The 15,647-nt window shown below is 37.3% G+C and overlaps 2 protein-coding genes across 5 annotated transcripts in view; one reads left to right on the plus strand and one right to left on the minus strand.

The window, feature by feature from the left end:
- The first annotated feature begins 12 nt into the window (after positions 1-12).
- LOC123878544 lies at positions 13-4,953 on the plus strand. Of its 3 annotated transcripts, none has more exons than XR_006798842.1 (4): positions 13-1,763; positions 1,852-1,961; positions 2,045-3,848; positions 3,936-4,045. XR_006798842.1 is itself a non-coding variant. In XM_045925788.1 (4 exons), exons 1-4 carry the CDS (start codon positions 140-142, stop codon positions 4,524-4,526), a joined length of 3,843 nt encoding a protein of 1,280 aa, XP_045781744.1. In that variant the 5' UTR covers positions 13-139; the 3' UTR covers positions 4,527-4,953. The 3 variants fall into 3 exon arrangements, 1 of the variants encoding a protein (XP_045781744.1); XR_006798843.1 differs by having other exon boundaries at positions 13-1,757; XM_045925788.1 differs by having other exon boundaries at positions 13-1,757; positions 2,045-3,568; positions 3,936-4,953.
- Positions 4,954-4,966: 13 nt separating this feature from the next.
- The window catches only part of LOC123878548 (solute carrier family 25 member 35-like), a 32,480-nt gene continuing 21,799 nt past the window's right edge, over positions 4,967-15,647 (minus strand). For both annotated transcript variants that reach the window (XM_045925815.1, XM_045925804.1), the window contains exon 6: positions 4,967-5,164. In XM_045925815.1, the coding sequence (XP_045781771.1) occupies positions 4,974-5,164 (191 nt within the window). In that variant the 3' untranslated portion in view covers positions 4,967-4,973. The remainder of the gene's footprint in view (positions 5,165-15,647) is intronic.

Raw genomic sequence — 15,647 nt, forward strand, 5'->3', positions numbered from 1 at the left:
CAACTTCCGACACATTACAAAAATATCTTGTCATGAAATGGTCTTTTAAATAAAACTTTTGGCTGTCATTAAAATTACAAGTGGGTATTTATATGAATTCCATAATTAATTAATTAATATATTTGCCACAAATCTCAAAATGGCTCTTGCGGATTCAATGTTTTTGTTTGAGATAGTTATAAAAGATTTGTGGAGTTACACGCATTACAAAAAAATGAAAATTATTGGTCAATTCGCCGATGTGTTCAAGGTATATTTGAAAAGTCCAACTCCTTACTCAAAGAAAACAGGAACGAAAAATGTTAAACAAGCAGACAAGGTGAAAAAGAATAATCTTAAGGATAGGACATCAGAATCAAAAATTAGAACCCATATGGGGCAATTAATTTTGATAGTAAACAAGACATCGAATCTTGTTTCTCTTATGAAGAAATATCCTTTGGAAATACTTATTAGCAAGGACCCTGAACAATACCTTGGATCAACTATTATTCCATGGAGTAATGAATATTTAAATTATTTGACTAAAGATCATTTGAAATCAGCATTTCCACCAGCTTACACTGAAAGAGAATACAACGTATTTGATGAGTTAACCACACGGCGAATTTTTACAATTAATATGAGTTTAAAGTTAACTTACTTAAAAGATAAAACAATAAGTCAGATCAGGTCGATATCTAACAAGAACTGCTCATTGATTGATTTAAATAAATACAAAATGATGTACAACGAATCTCTAATTGATGCAAGTACTAAATCTCTAATCAGCGTATCAAGCAAAGAAATGTATACTTCAGATAACGCTAAAGAAATCTCTAATGAACGAATTTTACTCAAATCAGAAAGTATAGTACAAGAAGTTGGTTGTATTGAAAGTGATATAGATATTTCTAAGGAACATAAAAATACAGCTGTTTCCGGGAAATCCTGTTCATCAATAGATTATAGACAAAATAATCTTTTTCGTTACATATTTGGAGATCCGATGGGATCTTTTGGTAACAAAGTTTATCAGGTGGGATATTTTACAGTAGAAACTGATGTTGCGGGAAAAAATTCCCCAAAAGTTGTCTCAGGTGACCAAAGTCCCGAAAAATCTACGGAGAGTAAAAAGAAACTAGGTTTCAAAAAATGTGATAGTGAATGTTTGAATAAAGAATTTGGTTCCTGTGAGGATAATGTATTGGATTTACCAGTAGAAGCTTCTCATTTAATTAACGTAACAAAATGCAAAGAACTTACATGCAATTATAAAAAACACAGAGAACTGCCACCGTCACCCGATGATCGTATATTATTAGATGTCGGTCAAAAAATTGATTGTTGTTCTAAAGTAATGGAGACAGTTGAGGAAGTCGTAGGAGGAGTTATTACAAAAATGAAAATTGGTCATGATCCTTGTTTTTGTACTTGTGAGTGTGGTTTGGTCAGTATTAGGAAAACAACATATTGCACAATTTGTGGTGGATATGAAATAGCAGGCGATGATGGAATTCGCAAGACAGCTTTTGAAGATGCTATGCCATGCCCGATTTTTCATAAACTGGTTGATAAAAATAAACTAAAAACTTGGAGCACATCTGGCAGCGATAGTAGGAAAAAAGGCGATGACCAAAGAAGTACGAGTATCAGGTCTAGTCAAAGAACAATAACTGATAGGCGCCCAACAGTTATTGAAAAGAAAAGCATTGAATCCGAAAAGAGTAGAAAGAAAAAAAAAGACGATAGGTTCAAATTCAACTACGGCTACAAAGGTATACGTATGTATTATTATATTACTCTTGTAATTTGTATTTCATTTGTAAGACCACTTAAGTAATAAGTATATAATCCTAACTTAATCTACAGCTCCTCAAATAGGACACAGCAAATGTGCTCTACCGTGTACAGGTACTTTAGATAATGTTCCAAAGCGTATGGGTTGGCTTTGGTCATCGGAAAATGTGCCAGGTTTGAAGGTAATTTTTAAATTACTCAATCGTTTTTCTAAATTGTTAATATCTTGCATAAACTGTATTTTTATTTTTTTTATTTTTCATAGTACCGTCCCATGTGGAAGCCAGGAGCTATTAATAAGCACGTGCTAAGATTACTACGGATGGCACGACATCCAGGTCAAATTATATCTAAAAAGAAAAGGAAGGATTTAGGGAAGAAGAAACGGCCACTTAAACGACCTCTACTTATGGTTCATAAAAAAGATGGAGAATACACTGTCACAATGGAGACTATGAAATCTTTTTCAAAACCAAGAGCACTTAACCAAAACCCATACGAAGACAAACCTGTAGTAACATTTACAGTGGGCCGAACTGAGGAAGAAAACCGTGAACGTTTAAAGAGAAAAGAACGTGAGCAAAGACGTCTTGAAAGAGCTCAGCGCAACTTCATCCAAAGTGCATTTAGAGATATGTGCCATGAAATATGTTTAAAAACATATCAACAAGCTCTCGGAATTCTACCAGATGCTGAAGATCTTCCATGTACATGTTATCCAGCTATACCATCTGCTAAGGATACAAACATGGACCTGTCATGTTCATGTTCTGAAGATAAGTCGTCAACTATTGGTTCCGATACAGATTCAGACGAGTGGTTAGTCGAATTTACGCCGCCCAATGCTACATTTGATCCATTTCACAAAGGGAAAAAAGTCTTGAAAGAAGATAACGGGTCTCAGTATACTTATTTAGATTATAAAGTTAAACTATTTGATAGATTTGGAAATCCCATACCTAGATTTTTTAAAGGTCCTGATGGAAAACAGGAGTGTAGTGATTTAGGTGGATTTTGGAGTCCAGATCATAAGTGGTTAGAAATAAATATAGATGGATATATAGCACCAGATGGTAAGTGGGCTCCGATAAATTTTATAGGACCAAGTGGTGAACAAGTGGAAGCAGATACTGGAAAATTTCAAGCTATGAACGGCAAATGGTTAGTCGTTGGTGTTGATGGCTATGTTGACAGTAAAGGTAAATGGAAATTTTATCCGAAGGCTATGGAGTCAATGAAAAAGAGATATGGTGGTGCTGCTAGGAGAAAAGGGAAGCCACGCGACAAAATAGAAAAGACTCCATTAAAATCAGAAGGTAGTTGGAGTTGTTTTGGTGATGTTTCTCCTAGACATCTATCGGAATTAGGAATTATCGGTCACGGCGAAGATCGAAAATTACTTTTAATCAAGTTACAAAAAATGTTGGAACGCGGAGAAGATGTAAGAATACCTCAACCGTCAACGGTTTATCGTTTACCACGTTCAAAGACTGGAAAGAAAGGAGTAAGTCGTATGAAATTTTATCGGAGTTTCCAAAAAAGTTATGAATGCCATCATCCTGTACCATCGGATAAAGGAATAGTAGCCGTGAATGATCATGGCAATAAAATTTATTTTAGATTGAAGGACCATAAAAATAGGCGGCCCATTGAACGGATAGCCAAGTTGACTGAACAAGGCATAAGTCTAAGTTCTTTCCACGTCCCGTGTTTCCATTCCTTCATTAATGCAGAAGTAATGAAACAACAACAAAGAGAAAGATTACTCGCCCTTTCTAATAAGAATGTTGCAACACTGTTATAATACTGATGCTCTGGCTATTTGCTGTCCTGTAGTTTGTTTTTTTTTTTTTGGTGTTAGAATTTGTGATGTGCCTAGTTAAACTTTGATTGATGTTAATTCATAAGTAGTAGTTTATTTATTTGGTATTGTGCTAAGTTAAATTTTGTAACGTTACGACACCTAATTGTTAAGAGAAAATAAATTTGGAATATTACTTAATGTTTCATTTTAATCAATTTCTATAACTTTAGAATCTTACGTTTCTGTAGTCTACAATCTACATAAAGTAAGTTTTTTGTTTTTTTTTTTTTAATTTTTTTTTGACTGCCTTTTAAAGTAAGTAGTTTAACTAATCTGTGATATTTCTCCAAAGGTCTCCCGTGGTTGGAAACCAGGTGCCATATCTAACAGGTTACTTCGAATGCTTGACAAAGCAAAATCTAACAAGTCAACCGCAGAAAGAGTCGAGCACATTAAACGTACCAAGAAACAAGTAGAAGAGAAGCCGACGCTTATAGTTTGCAAACGAAATGGGCACTACCATGTGGAACTGCAAGCATCTGCCGACAAGCAGAAAGAATTAAATGAACAATATACGCCTTTGATATACAAAATTGAAACTTTGAACAATAAAGCTAAGATAAAGAAGAAGGAGAAAATCCAGAGGCGGCTCACAAGAGCTGCACTAAACGGGGCATGGTCTGATCCTGTTTATCCAGAAGCGTGTGAGAATGTTTGTTTACCAGCTTACAAACAGGCTGTTGGTATTTTGCCAGAAAGTGGAGATGATCGAATAGATTTCCAGGAACATGTAGATGATTCAAATAGCTGTTCATGTGATGATGAAGAAATCAGTTCCAGTTGCGAATCTTCGGATGTTGATTGGGAGATTCATTTCACTCCCCCTTTTGTGTCACACCAAAAAACAACGTTCCAAAAGAACAATAATGAATTAATCCAATGAAAGAAAAATACAGCAAACATGCAAAAGAAAACGCAATTATTGTAACTGTTACTTTTTCAGCAATTTTAATTACTTAGCTGTTTCTAGTGCGTGCTTGCTTGCTTACTTAAATAAAATTTTGCCCGAAACTTGGCCCGAAAGCAATTTTTATCACACAGCAAAATTATTCTAACTGGCACTATTCAGGCTTTTCATCTTCTTTTGCTCAAGCTTTTGCTTTATTAAACCAAGCCTTTTTATTTAACTGCTTGTAGTGTGTTCTTGTTACTTTAAATGCTAACGTATGGCCGTAAGGTGGCTAACTAACTGCTAACATGAATGGATTATTGTATTTTGATTAATTTTTTGCTTGAGGGCTTTTTCGACAGACTTCGACTCTTTACTACAAACCATGTTAAGTATATATTATGTACTTCTTCATTGAGTTTAAATAAAAGGCATATATTGCTATCTGTTTTTATTACTGATCAATATATTCAACATATCCCAAATAACCAAGGAAAGTGTCGTGTGGGGTGCTATCCTGAGGTAGAGAGGGCCTAATCCCTTGTAGAGACCATGGAGTCCCTCAGTTCTGTATGTCTTGCTCAAGCAGTCAAAGACTCCTTTGTAGAGCAGTTCACCTTTTGCTGCTGGACCTAGAGAAAAAAAAAACAAAATTTGAATGTTTAAGAAAGTTCTAATTCAAATCGTAAATAAAATTTAGCTAACATCAAATATAGATAGGTACTTTAATTTTTTCAATTTATGGATTTTGGACACACATTTTACGAAATTTTTGAGAAGATAACATTTTTTTTTAACTGTTTTCAAAATCCAAGTGTAAGAAATAGATCCTGTTAGGTTGTTAACAAGAAGCATGCAAGTTATTTCTATGATACCTACTCTTGATGGTTAGAAAAACACATAAAATAAGCAAGCTTAAAAGCGAAATTATACTATATATAGCTCGATTACCACTGACTGACTGACTCATTGACATAATTGTTCTCCTAGAAAGAGAAGGAAAATGATATAGTGATGTAGGGGAGTTGTGTTCGGATGGGGGAGTCTACTGGGGAAAAATTATGACATTTCGGAAAAACAAGATGGCGGCCGACGTGATTTTTGCAGCTCCTTTGTTTTTTAAGGGATTCCGTTCAAACTCGCAACTATTAAAGAATGTAGTAAACGGTTACCAGAAAATGTGAAAAAAATTGGAAAAACAAGATGGCGGCCGAGCCGTAGCGTTTTCAAAATTTTCATTTTTCGACCCCGAACCGCGGAGCCACAGATCCGAAACGGGGTAATCGAGGATAATTATTTTTCTTGGTTTCTCCCACGATTATCCTGTATTTTGACAGAACGGGAGTGGTTTTTAAAAATTCAAGATGGCGGCTGTCGTGGCGGCCGTTTTGTTCGAGGTACGAAAAAACGCAATTTTAAAAGTTAAATATCTCAAAGTTGGCAACATTGGAGCGATTCGGTTTCTATGAAGCGATTGTACGTATAGACTCGATGTATAGATTGGTGGGGAAAAATTACCCCATTTTTCGGGAAATTTCAAGATTTTTGCGAAAATGTAAAAAATCGAAATACGGACTTTTCGCAAAATCCGAGTATGAGCGATTAAGTGTTTTGCTCGTACAAATGAAATTTGGGTATTTTTGTCGCCGGAGACTGGCAACACTGGAATTTATCAAAGTAAAAGTGATTTTCGACACGGTCTTTTTCACGGTATCCCCTTTCGCGTGGGTGCAAGCGAGAGGAAAGATTGAAACGTCATCGGGAGCGGTACATCCTGTAGTTAATAGGAAAATTATGAAACCGTGTAAAATCTTTCTGTGAAACGAGTTGGCGGCCATTTTGTATTTTTTTTAATTTTTCGAAATTTTGATCACGTTTTTGAGGCAGTTGGCAACATTTTGGAAAGTCGACAAGTATGAATCGATTGTGTGACTCAACCAGCAGTATCGAAATATGTGAACAGTGTTGCCACATTTGGGGAGATTTTCGAGATTCTCCCCAAAAACTCCTCCTGTAAAATTTTGTATGAAAAATTTTTTTTTCACTGATGGTTTCGTATAGAAAACAAAAAAAAAATCGAGGAAAAATTTGGAAATAGCTGATGATCGAGGATGTCGGAGACGGGTGAAGGGTCCGCTCAAGGTATTGAAGATAGGTGGGGGGTGCTCGACCAAATGTCATTCATGACGTCATCCAATTGCCAAAAAGCTGAAAAAAAATTCAAAATGGCGAAGAAAAGATGGCCGCCATACAAATTTCGCCGGTGTCCAGCTCGGAGGGTATAAAAGATGGAAGTGTGGTTTCTTGGCAAGAGATGATCAGGGTCCGAAGGTCTACTCGATGAATAGAAAAAAAATTCAAAATGGCGGATTTTTTTTCCCCATAGAAAATGTATGGCGAATATTGAATGTCACATTCTCCTAGAAAGAGACAGAAAACGATACATTGATGTATGGGAGATATGTTTCAATGCGTGATATGAGTAGGGGAAAATTATGACATTTCAGAAAAACAAGATGGCGGCCTATATGATTTTTGTGACTCTTTTGTTTTCCAACCGATTTCGTTGAAACTCGCAATCTTTGAAGAATGTAGTAAACGATTAATAGAAAAAGTGGAAAATTTTGGAAAAACAAGATGGCCGCCGTACAAATTTCGTCGGTGTCTATCTCGGAGGCTATAAAAGATGGAAGAGTGGTTTCTTGGCAAAAGATGATCAGGGTCCGAAGGTCTACTCGGTGAAACAAACTCTGCATGCTCGCGGACCACTTTAGTGGTCCGCGCACCCACGCACCCTACTTTATTAACCTCAACTACCCCATTTTTACAAAAAATGATATGGATGTCGTTTTCGGAGTTTTCCAGGGCGCTGATTTTGATAACGACATTTATTTTGAAATCCAAGATGGCGGACATGCACTTTTTAAGAAAAAAATTGATATGGGTGTCGTTTTGTGGTGAATTGTGTATCTTAATAAATAAATTTGGTTAAATATAATAAAGTTAACATAACCACGTCACGCGAGCTGCTTTAGCAGCTCGCGCACCGAGCAAAACACTAGTTATTATACTATATATAGCTCGATTACCACTCACTGACTCACTGACTCATTGATACAATTGTTCTCCTAGAAAGAGACGGAAAATGATATAGTGATGCAGGGGAGATGTGTTCGGGTGAGGGAGATGACTGGGGAAAAATTATGACATTTCGGAAAAACAAGATGGCGGCCGTCGTGATTTTTGCAGCTCCTTTGTTTTTTAAGGGACTCCGTTCAAACTCGCAACTATTAAAGAATGTAGTAAACGGTTAACAAAAAATGTGAAAAAAATTGGAAAATCAAGATGGCGGCCGAGCCGTAGCGTTTTTAAAATTTTGATTTTTCGACCCCGAACCGCGGCGCCACAGATCCGAAACGGGGTAATCGAGGATAATTATTTTTTCTGGTTTCGCCCACGATTATCCTGTATTTTGACAGAACGGGAGTGGTTTTTAAAAATTCAAGATGGCGGCTGTCATGGCGGCCGTTAAGTTAGAGGTACCAAAAATCCCAATTTTAAAATTAAATTTTTTCCCAGTCGACGACGTCGGACCGTTTTGGTTTCTATGAAGCGGTTGTACGTATAGACTCGAGGTATATATCGGTGGGAAAAAATTACCCCATTTTTAGGGAAATTTCAAGATTTTCGGGAAATTGTAAAAAATCGAAATAAGGACTTTGTGCAAAATCCGAGTATGAGCGATTATGTGTTTTGCTGGTACAAATGACATTTGGGTATTTTTGTCGCCGGAGACTGGCAACACTGGAATTCATCAAAGAAAAAGTGATTTTCGACATGGTCTTTTTTCAGGGACGATAGGTTCGCATGGGTGCGAGCGAGATGAGAGATTGAAACGTTATCCGGAGCGGTATATCCTTTAGTTAATGGGAAAGTTGTAAAATAATCTAATTTGCTTCTGCAAAAAGAGTTGGTGGCCATTTTGTATTTTCCTTAAATTTTCCGAAATTTTGATCACGTTTTTGAGGCAGTTGGCAACATTTTGGAAAGTCGACATGTATGAATCGATTGTGTGACTCAACCAGCAGTATCGAAATATTTAAACAGTGTTGCCACATTTAGGGAGATTTTCGAGATTTTCCCCAAAAACTCCTCCTGTAAAATTTTGTATGAAATTTTTTTTTTTCACTGATGGTTTCGTATAGAAAACAAAAAAAAAATCGAGGAAAAATTTGGAAATAGCTGATGATCGAGGATGTCGGAGACGGGTGAAGGGTCCGCTCAAGGTATTGAAGATAGGTGGGGGTTGCTCGACCAAATGTCATTCATGACATCATCCAATTGCCAAAAAGCTGAAAAAAAATTCAAAATGGCGAAGAAAAGATGGCCGCCATACAAATTTCGCCGGCGTCCAGCTCGGAGGGTATAAAAGATGGAGGTGCGGTTTCTTGGCAAAAGAGGATCAGGATCGAAAGGTCTACTCGATGAATAGAAAAAAAATTCAAAATGGCGGAATTTATTTTCCCATACATTTTGTATGGCGAGTATTGAATGTCTCATTCTCCTAGAAAGAGACGGAAAACGATACGATAATGTAGAGGAGATATGTTCGGGTGGGGGAGGCAAGTAGGGAAAAATTATGACATTTCAGAAAAACAAGATGGCGACCGACGTGATTTTTGCAACTCTTTTGTTTTCCAACCGATTTCGTTGAAACTCACAATCTTTGAAGAAAGTAGTAAACGATTAATAGAAAAAGTGGAAAATTTTGGAAAAACAAGATGGCCGCCATACAAACTTTGTCGGTGTCTATCTCGGAAAGTATAAAAGATGGAAGAGTGGTTTCTTGGCAAAAGATGATCAGGGTCCGAAGGTCTACTCGGTGGAACAAACTCTGCATGCTCGCGGACCACTTTAGTGGTCCGCGCACGCACGCACCCTACCTTATTAACCTCAACTACCCCGTTTTTACAAAAAATGATATGGATGTCGTTTTCAGGGTTTTCCAGGGTGCTGATTTTGATAACGACATTTATTTTGAAATCCAAGATGGCGGACATGCACTTTTTAAGAAAAAAATCGATATGGGTGTCGTTTTGTGGATTTTTGTGGTGAATTGCGTATCTTAATAAATAAATTCGTTTTAATACTTGTCAACCTAACCACGTCACGCGAGCTGCTTTAGCAGCTCGCGCACCGAGCAAAACACTAGTTATACTATATATAGCTCGATTACCACTGACTCACTGACTGACTCATTGACATAATTGTTCTCCTAGAAAGAGACGGAAAATGATATAATGATGTAGGGGAATTGTGTTCGGTTTCGGGAACCCTCTGGGGAAAAATTATGACATTTCAGAAAAACAAGATGGCGGCCGAGATGATTTTTGCAGCTCCGTTGTTTTCCAACCGATTTCGTTGAGTTTTGCAATCTTTGAAGAAAGTAGTAAACGATAAATAAAAAAAGTGGAAAAAATTGGAAAAACAAAATGGCGGCCGAGCTGGAGCATTTTCAAAATTTTCATTTTTCGACCCCGAACCGCGGCGCCGCAGATCCGAGACGGGGTAATCGAGGATAATTATTTTTTTTGATTTCGCCCACGATTATCCTGTATTTTGACAGAACGGGAGTGATTTTTCAAAATTCAAGATGGCGGCTGTCGTGGCGGCCGTTTTGTTAGAGGTACGAAAAAACGCAATTTTAAAAGTTAAATATCTGAAAGTTGGCAACATCGGAGCGATTCGGCTTCTATGTAGCGATTGTACGTATAGGCTCGAGGTATAGATTGGAGGAAAAAAATTACCCCATTTTTCGGGAAATTTCAAGATTTTCGGGAAACTGTAAAAAATCGAAATACGGACTTTTCGCAAAATCCGAGTATGAGCGATTACGTGTTTTGCTCGTACAAATGACATTTGGGTATTTTTGTCACCGGAGACTGGCAACACTGGAATTTATCAAAGTAAAAGTGATTTTCGACACGGTCTTTTTCACGGTATCCCTTTTCGCGTGGGTGCAAGCGAGAGGAAATATTGAAACGTCATCGGGAGCGTTATATCCTGTAGTTAATAGGAAAATTATGAAACCGTGTAAAATCTTTCTGTGAAACGAGTTGGCGGCCATTTTGTATTTTTTTTAATTTTTCGAAATTTCGATCACGTTTTTGGGGCAGTTGGCAACATTTTGGAAAGTTGACATGTATGAATCGATTGTGTATCTCGGCTGGCAGCATGGAGATATGCAACCGGTGTTGCCACTTTTGGGGAGATTTTCGAGATTTTCAACTAAGAAACTCCTGTAAAATTTTGTATGAAAAATTTTTTTTTCACTGATGGTGTCGTATAGAAAACAAAAAGTTAGTAAGCCAAAATTTTGGAGAGAGCTGAAGATTGAGGGTTTCGGAGACGGGTGGAGGGCCCGCTTAAGGTATTGAAGATAGGTGGGGGGTGCTCGAGCAAATGTCATTCATGACGTCATCCAATTGCCAAAAAGCTGAAAAAAAATTCAAAATGGCGAAAAAAAGATGGCCGCCATACAAATTTCGCCGGTGTCCAGCTCGGAGGGTATAAAAGATGGAAGTGTGGTTTCTTGGCAAGAGATGATCAGGGTCCGAAGGTCTACTCGATGAATAGAAAAAAAATTCAAAATGGCGGAATTTATTTTTACATACATTTTGTATGGCGAATATTGAATGTCTCATTCTCCTAGAAAGAGACAGAAAACGATACATTGATGTATGGGAGATATGTTTTGGTGCGCGATATGAGTAGGGAAAAATTATGACATTTCAGAAAAACAAAATGGCGGCCTATATGATTTTTGCAACTCTTTTGTTTTCCAACCGATTTCATTGAAACTCGCAATCTTTAAAGAATGTAGTAAATGATTAATAGAAAAAGTGGAAAATTTTGGAAAAACAAGATGGCCGCCGTACAAATTTCGTCGGTGTCTATCTCGGAGGCTATAAAAGATGGAAGAGTGGTTTCTTGGCAAAAGATGATCAGGGTCCGAAGGTCTACTCGGTGGAACAAACTCTGCATGCTCGCGGACCACTTTAGTGGTCCGCGCACCCACGCACCCTACTTTATTAACCTCAACTACCCCGTTTTTACAAAAAATGATATGGATGTCGTTTTCAGGGTTTTCCAGGGTGCTGATTATGATAACGACATTTATTTTGAAATCCAAGATGGCGGACATGCATTTTTTAAGAAAAAATTCGATATGGGTGTCCTTTTATGGTGTTTTTGGGGTGAATTTTGTATCTTAATAAATAAATTCGTTTTAATACTTATCAACCTAACCACGTCACGCGAGCTGCTTTAGCAGCTCGCGCACCGAGCAAAACACTAGTTATACTATATATAGCTCGATTACCACTCACTGACTCACTCATTGACATAATTGTTCTCCTAGAAAGAGAAGGAAAATGATATAATGATGTAGGGGAGTTGTGTTCGGATGGGGGAGTCGACTGGGGAAAAATTATGACATTTCGGAAAAACAAGATGGCGGCCGAGGTGATTTTTGCAGCTCCGTTGTTTTCCAATCGATTTTATCGAATTTTACAATCTTTAAAGAAAGTAGTAAACGGTTAATAGAAAATGTGAAAAAAAATGGAAAAACAAGATGGCGGCCGAACCGTAGCGTTTTGAAAATTTTGAATTTTCGACCCCGAACCGCGGCGCCACAGATCCAAGACGGGGTAGTCGAGGATAACTATTTTTTCGTGTTTCGCCCACGATTATCCTGTATTTTGACAGAACGGGAGTGGTTTTAAAAAATTCAAGATGGCGGCTGTCATGGCGGCCGTTTTGTTCGAGGTACGAAAAAACGCAATTTTAAAAGTTAAATATCTCAAAGTTGGCAAAATCGGAGCGATTCGGCTTCTATGAAGCGGTTGTACGTATAGACTCGAGGTATAGATCGGTGGGAAAAAATCACCCCATTTTTAGGGAAATTTCAAGATTTTCGGGAAATTGTAAAAAATCGAAATACGCACTTTTAGCAAAATCCGAGTATGAGCGATTATGTGTTTTGATTGTACAAATGACATTTGGGTATTTTTGTCGCCGGAGACTGGCAACACTGGAATTTATCAAAGATAAAGTGATTTTCGACACGGTCTTTTTCACGGTATCCCTTTTCGCGTGGGTGCGAGCGAGAGGAAATATTGAAACGTCATCGGGAGCGGTATATCCCGTAGTTAATAGGAAAATTATGAAACCGTGTAAAATCTTTCTGTGAAACGAGTTGGCGGCCATTTTGTATTTTTTTTAATTTTTCGAAATTTTGATCACGTTTTTGAGGCAGTTGGCAACATTTTGGAAAGTCGACATGTATGAATCGATTGTGTGACTCAACCGGCAGTATCGAAATATGTAAACAGTGTTGCCACATTTGGGGAGATTTTCGAGATTTTCCCCAAAAACTCCTCCTGTAAAATTTTGTATGAAATTTTTTTTTTCACTGATGGTTTCGTATAGAAAACAAAAAAAAAATCGAGGAAAAATTTGGAAATAGCTGATGATCGAGGATGTCGGAGACGGGTGATGGGTCCGCTCAAGGTATTGAAGATAGGTAGGGGGTGCTCGACCAAATGTCATTCATGACGTCATCCAATTGCCAAAAAGCTGAAAAAAAATTCAAAATGGCGAAGAAAAGATGGCCGCCATACAAATTTCGCCGGTGTCCAGCTCGGAGGGTATAAAAGATGGAGGTGCGGTTTCTTGGCAAAAGGTGATCAGGATCCGAAGGTCTACTCGATGAATAGAAAAAAAATTCAAAATGGCGGAATTTTTTTCCCATACATTTTGTATGGCGAATATTGAATGTCTCATTCTCCTAGAAAGAGACGGAAAACGATACGATAATGTAGGGGAGATGTGTTCGGGTGGGGGAGGCGAGTAGGGAAAAATTATGACATTTCAGAAAAACAAGATGGCGACCGTCGTGATTTTTGCAACTCTTTTGTTTTCCAACCGATTTCGTTGAAACTCACAATCTTTGAAGAATGTAGTAAACGATTAATAGAAAACGTGGAAAATTTTGAAAAAACAAGATGGCCGCCGTACAAATTTCGTCGGTGTCTATCTCGGAGGCTATAAAAGATGGAAGAGTAGTTTCTTGGCAAAAGATGATCAGGGTCCGAAGGTCTACTCGATGAATAGAAAAAAAATTCAAAATGGCGGAATTTATTTTTCCATACATTTTGTATGGCGAATATTTTATGTTTTATTCTCCTAGAAAGAAACAATCAACGATACGACGATGTTCGGGAGATATGTTCGGGTGCACGATATGAGTAGGGAAAAATTATGATATTTCAGAAAAATAAGATGGCGGCCGACGTGATTTTTGCAACTCTTTTGTTTTCCAACCGATTTCGTTGAAACTCGCAATCTTTGAAGAATGTAGTAAACGATTCATAGGAAAAGTGGAAAATTTTGGAAAAACAAGATGGCCGCCGTATAAATTTCGTCGGTGTCTATCTCGGGGGCTATAAAAGATGGAAGAGTGGTTTTTTGGCAAAATATGATCAGGGTCCGAAGGTTTACTCGATGAATAGAAAAAAAATTCAAAATTGCGGAATTTATTCTTCCATACATTTTGTATGGCGAATATTGAATGTCTCATTCTCCTAGAAAAAGACAATGAATGATACGATGATGTTCGAAAGATATGTTCGGATGCGGGATAGGAGTCAAGAAAAATTATGAAGTTTCAAAAAAACAAGATGGCGCCCTACGTGATTTTTGCAACTCTTTTGTTTTCCGGCCGATTTCGTTGAAACTCGCAATTTTTGAAGAAAGTAATAAACGATTAATAGAAAAAATGGAAAAAATTAGAAAAACAAGATGGCCGCCATATAAATTTCGTTAGTGTCCATCTTGGAAGGTATAAAACATTGATGAGTGGTTTCTTGACAAAAGATGACACGCACCCTACTGAATTATTATCCACAACTACCCCGTTTTTACAAAAAAAAAATATGGATATCGTTTTCAGGGTTTTCTAGGGTGCTGATTTTCATGACATTCATTTTCTAATCCAAGATGGGGGATTTATACTTTTCACAAAAAATAGAAATGGGTGTCGTTTTCAGGGTTTTCCAGGGTGCTGATTTTGATAATGACATTCATTTTCTAATCCAAGATGGCGGACTTATACTTTTCACAAAAAATAGAAATTACTGACGTTTTCAAAGTTTTCCAGGGTGCTGATTTTGATAGTGACATTCATTTTGTAATCCAAGATGGCGGACTTACACTTTTCACAAAAAATAGATATGGGTATCGTTTTCAGGGTTTTTCAGGGCTGATTTTGATAATAACATTCATTTTCTATCTAATCCAAAATGGCGGGGTATGGGTACCGTTTTCAGGGTTTCCCAGAGTGCTAATTTTGATGGTGGTATTTATTTTTAAATTAAACATGGCGGACATGCGCTTTTTACAAATAAAAAACTGGCCAAGTGCAAGTCGGACTCCCCTGCCAAATTTCATGATTCTAGCTCAACGGGAAGTACCCTATAGGTTTTCTTGACAGACACGACGGACGGACGGACAGACAGACAGACAGACAACAAACTGATCCAATAAGGGTTCCGTTTTCCTTTTTAGGTAAGAAACCCTAAAAATTAATATGGGTATCAATTTTTGGATTTTCCGGAGAGTTGATTTTGTTTATGACGTTTATTTTGAAATCCAAGATGGCGGACATGTACTTTTAACCAAAAATGGATATGGGTGTCGTTTTCTAGGTTTTGCGGGGAGCTGATTTTGATAAAGACATTTATTTTGAAATCTAAGATGGCGGACATGCATTTTGATAATGATATTCATTTTCTAATACAAGATGGCGGACTTATACTTTTCATAAAAATAGATATGGGTATCGTTTTCAGGGTAAATAAATTCGGTTTAATACAATAAAGAATTTTGAATTTTTTTTAGAATTTTTCAAAATTTTGGTCATATTTTGAGGCAGTAGGCAACATTTTGGAAAGTCGACTTGTATGAATCAATTGTGTGACTCAGCCGGCAGTATCGAAATTTGCAAACAGTGTTGCCACATTTGGGGTAATTTTCCGTACTTTTCCCAAAAGTTCC

Source organism: Maniola jurtina, chromosome 3, assembly GCF_905333055.1.
Source record: "Maniola jurtina chromosome 3, ilManJurt1.1, whole genome shotgun sequence".
Lineage (NCBI taxonomy): Eukaryota > Metazoa > Arthropoda > Insecta > Lepidoptera > Nymphalidae > Maniola > Maniola jurtina.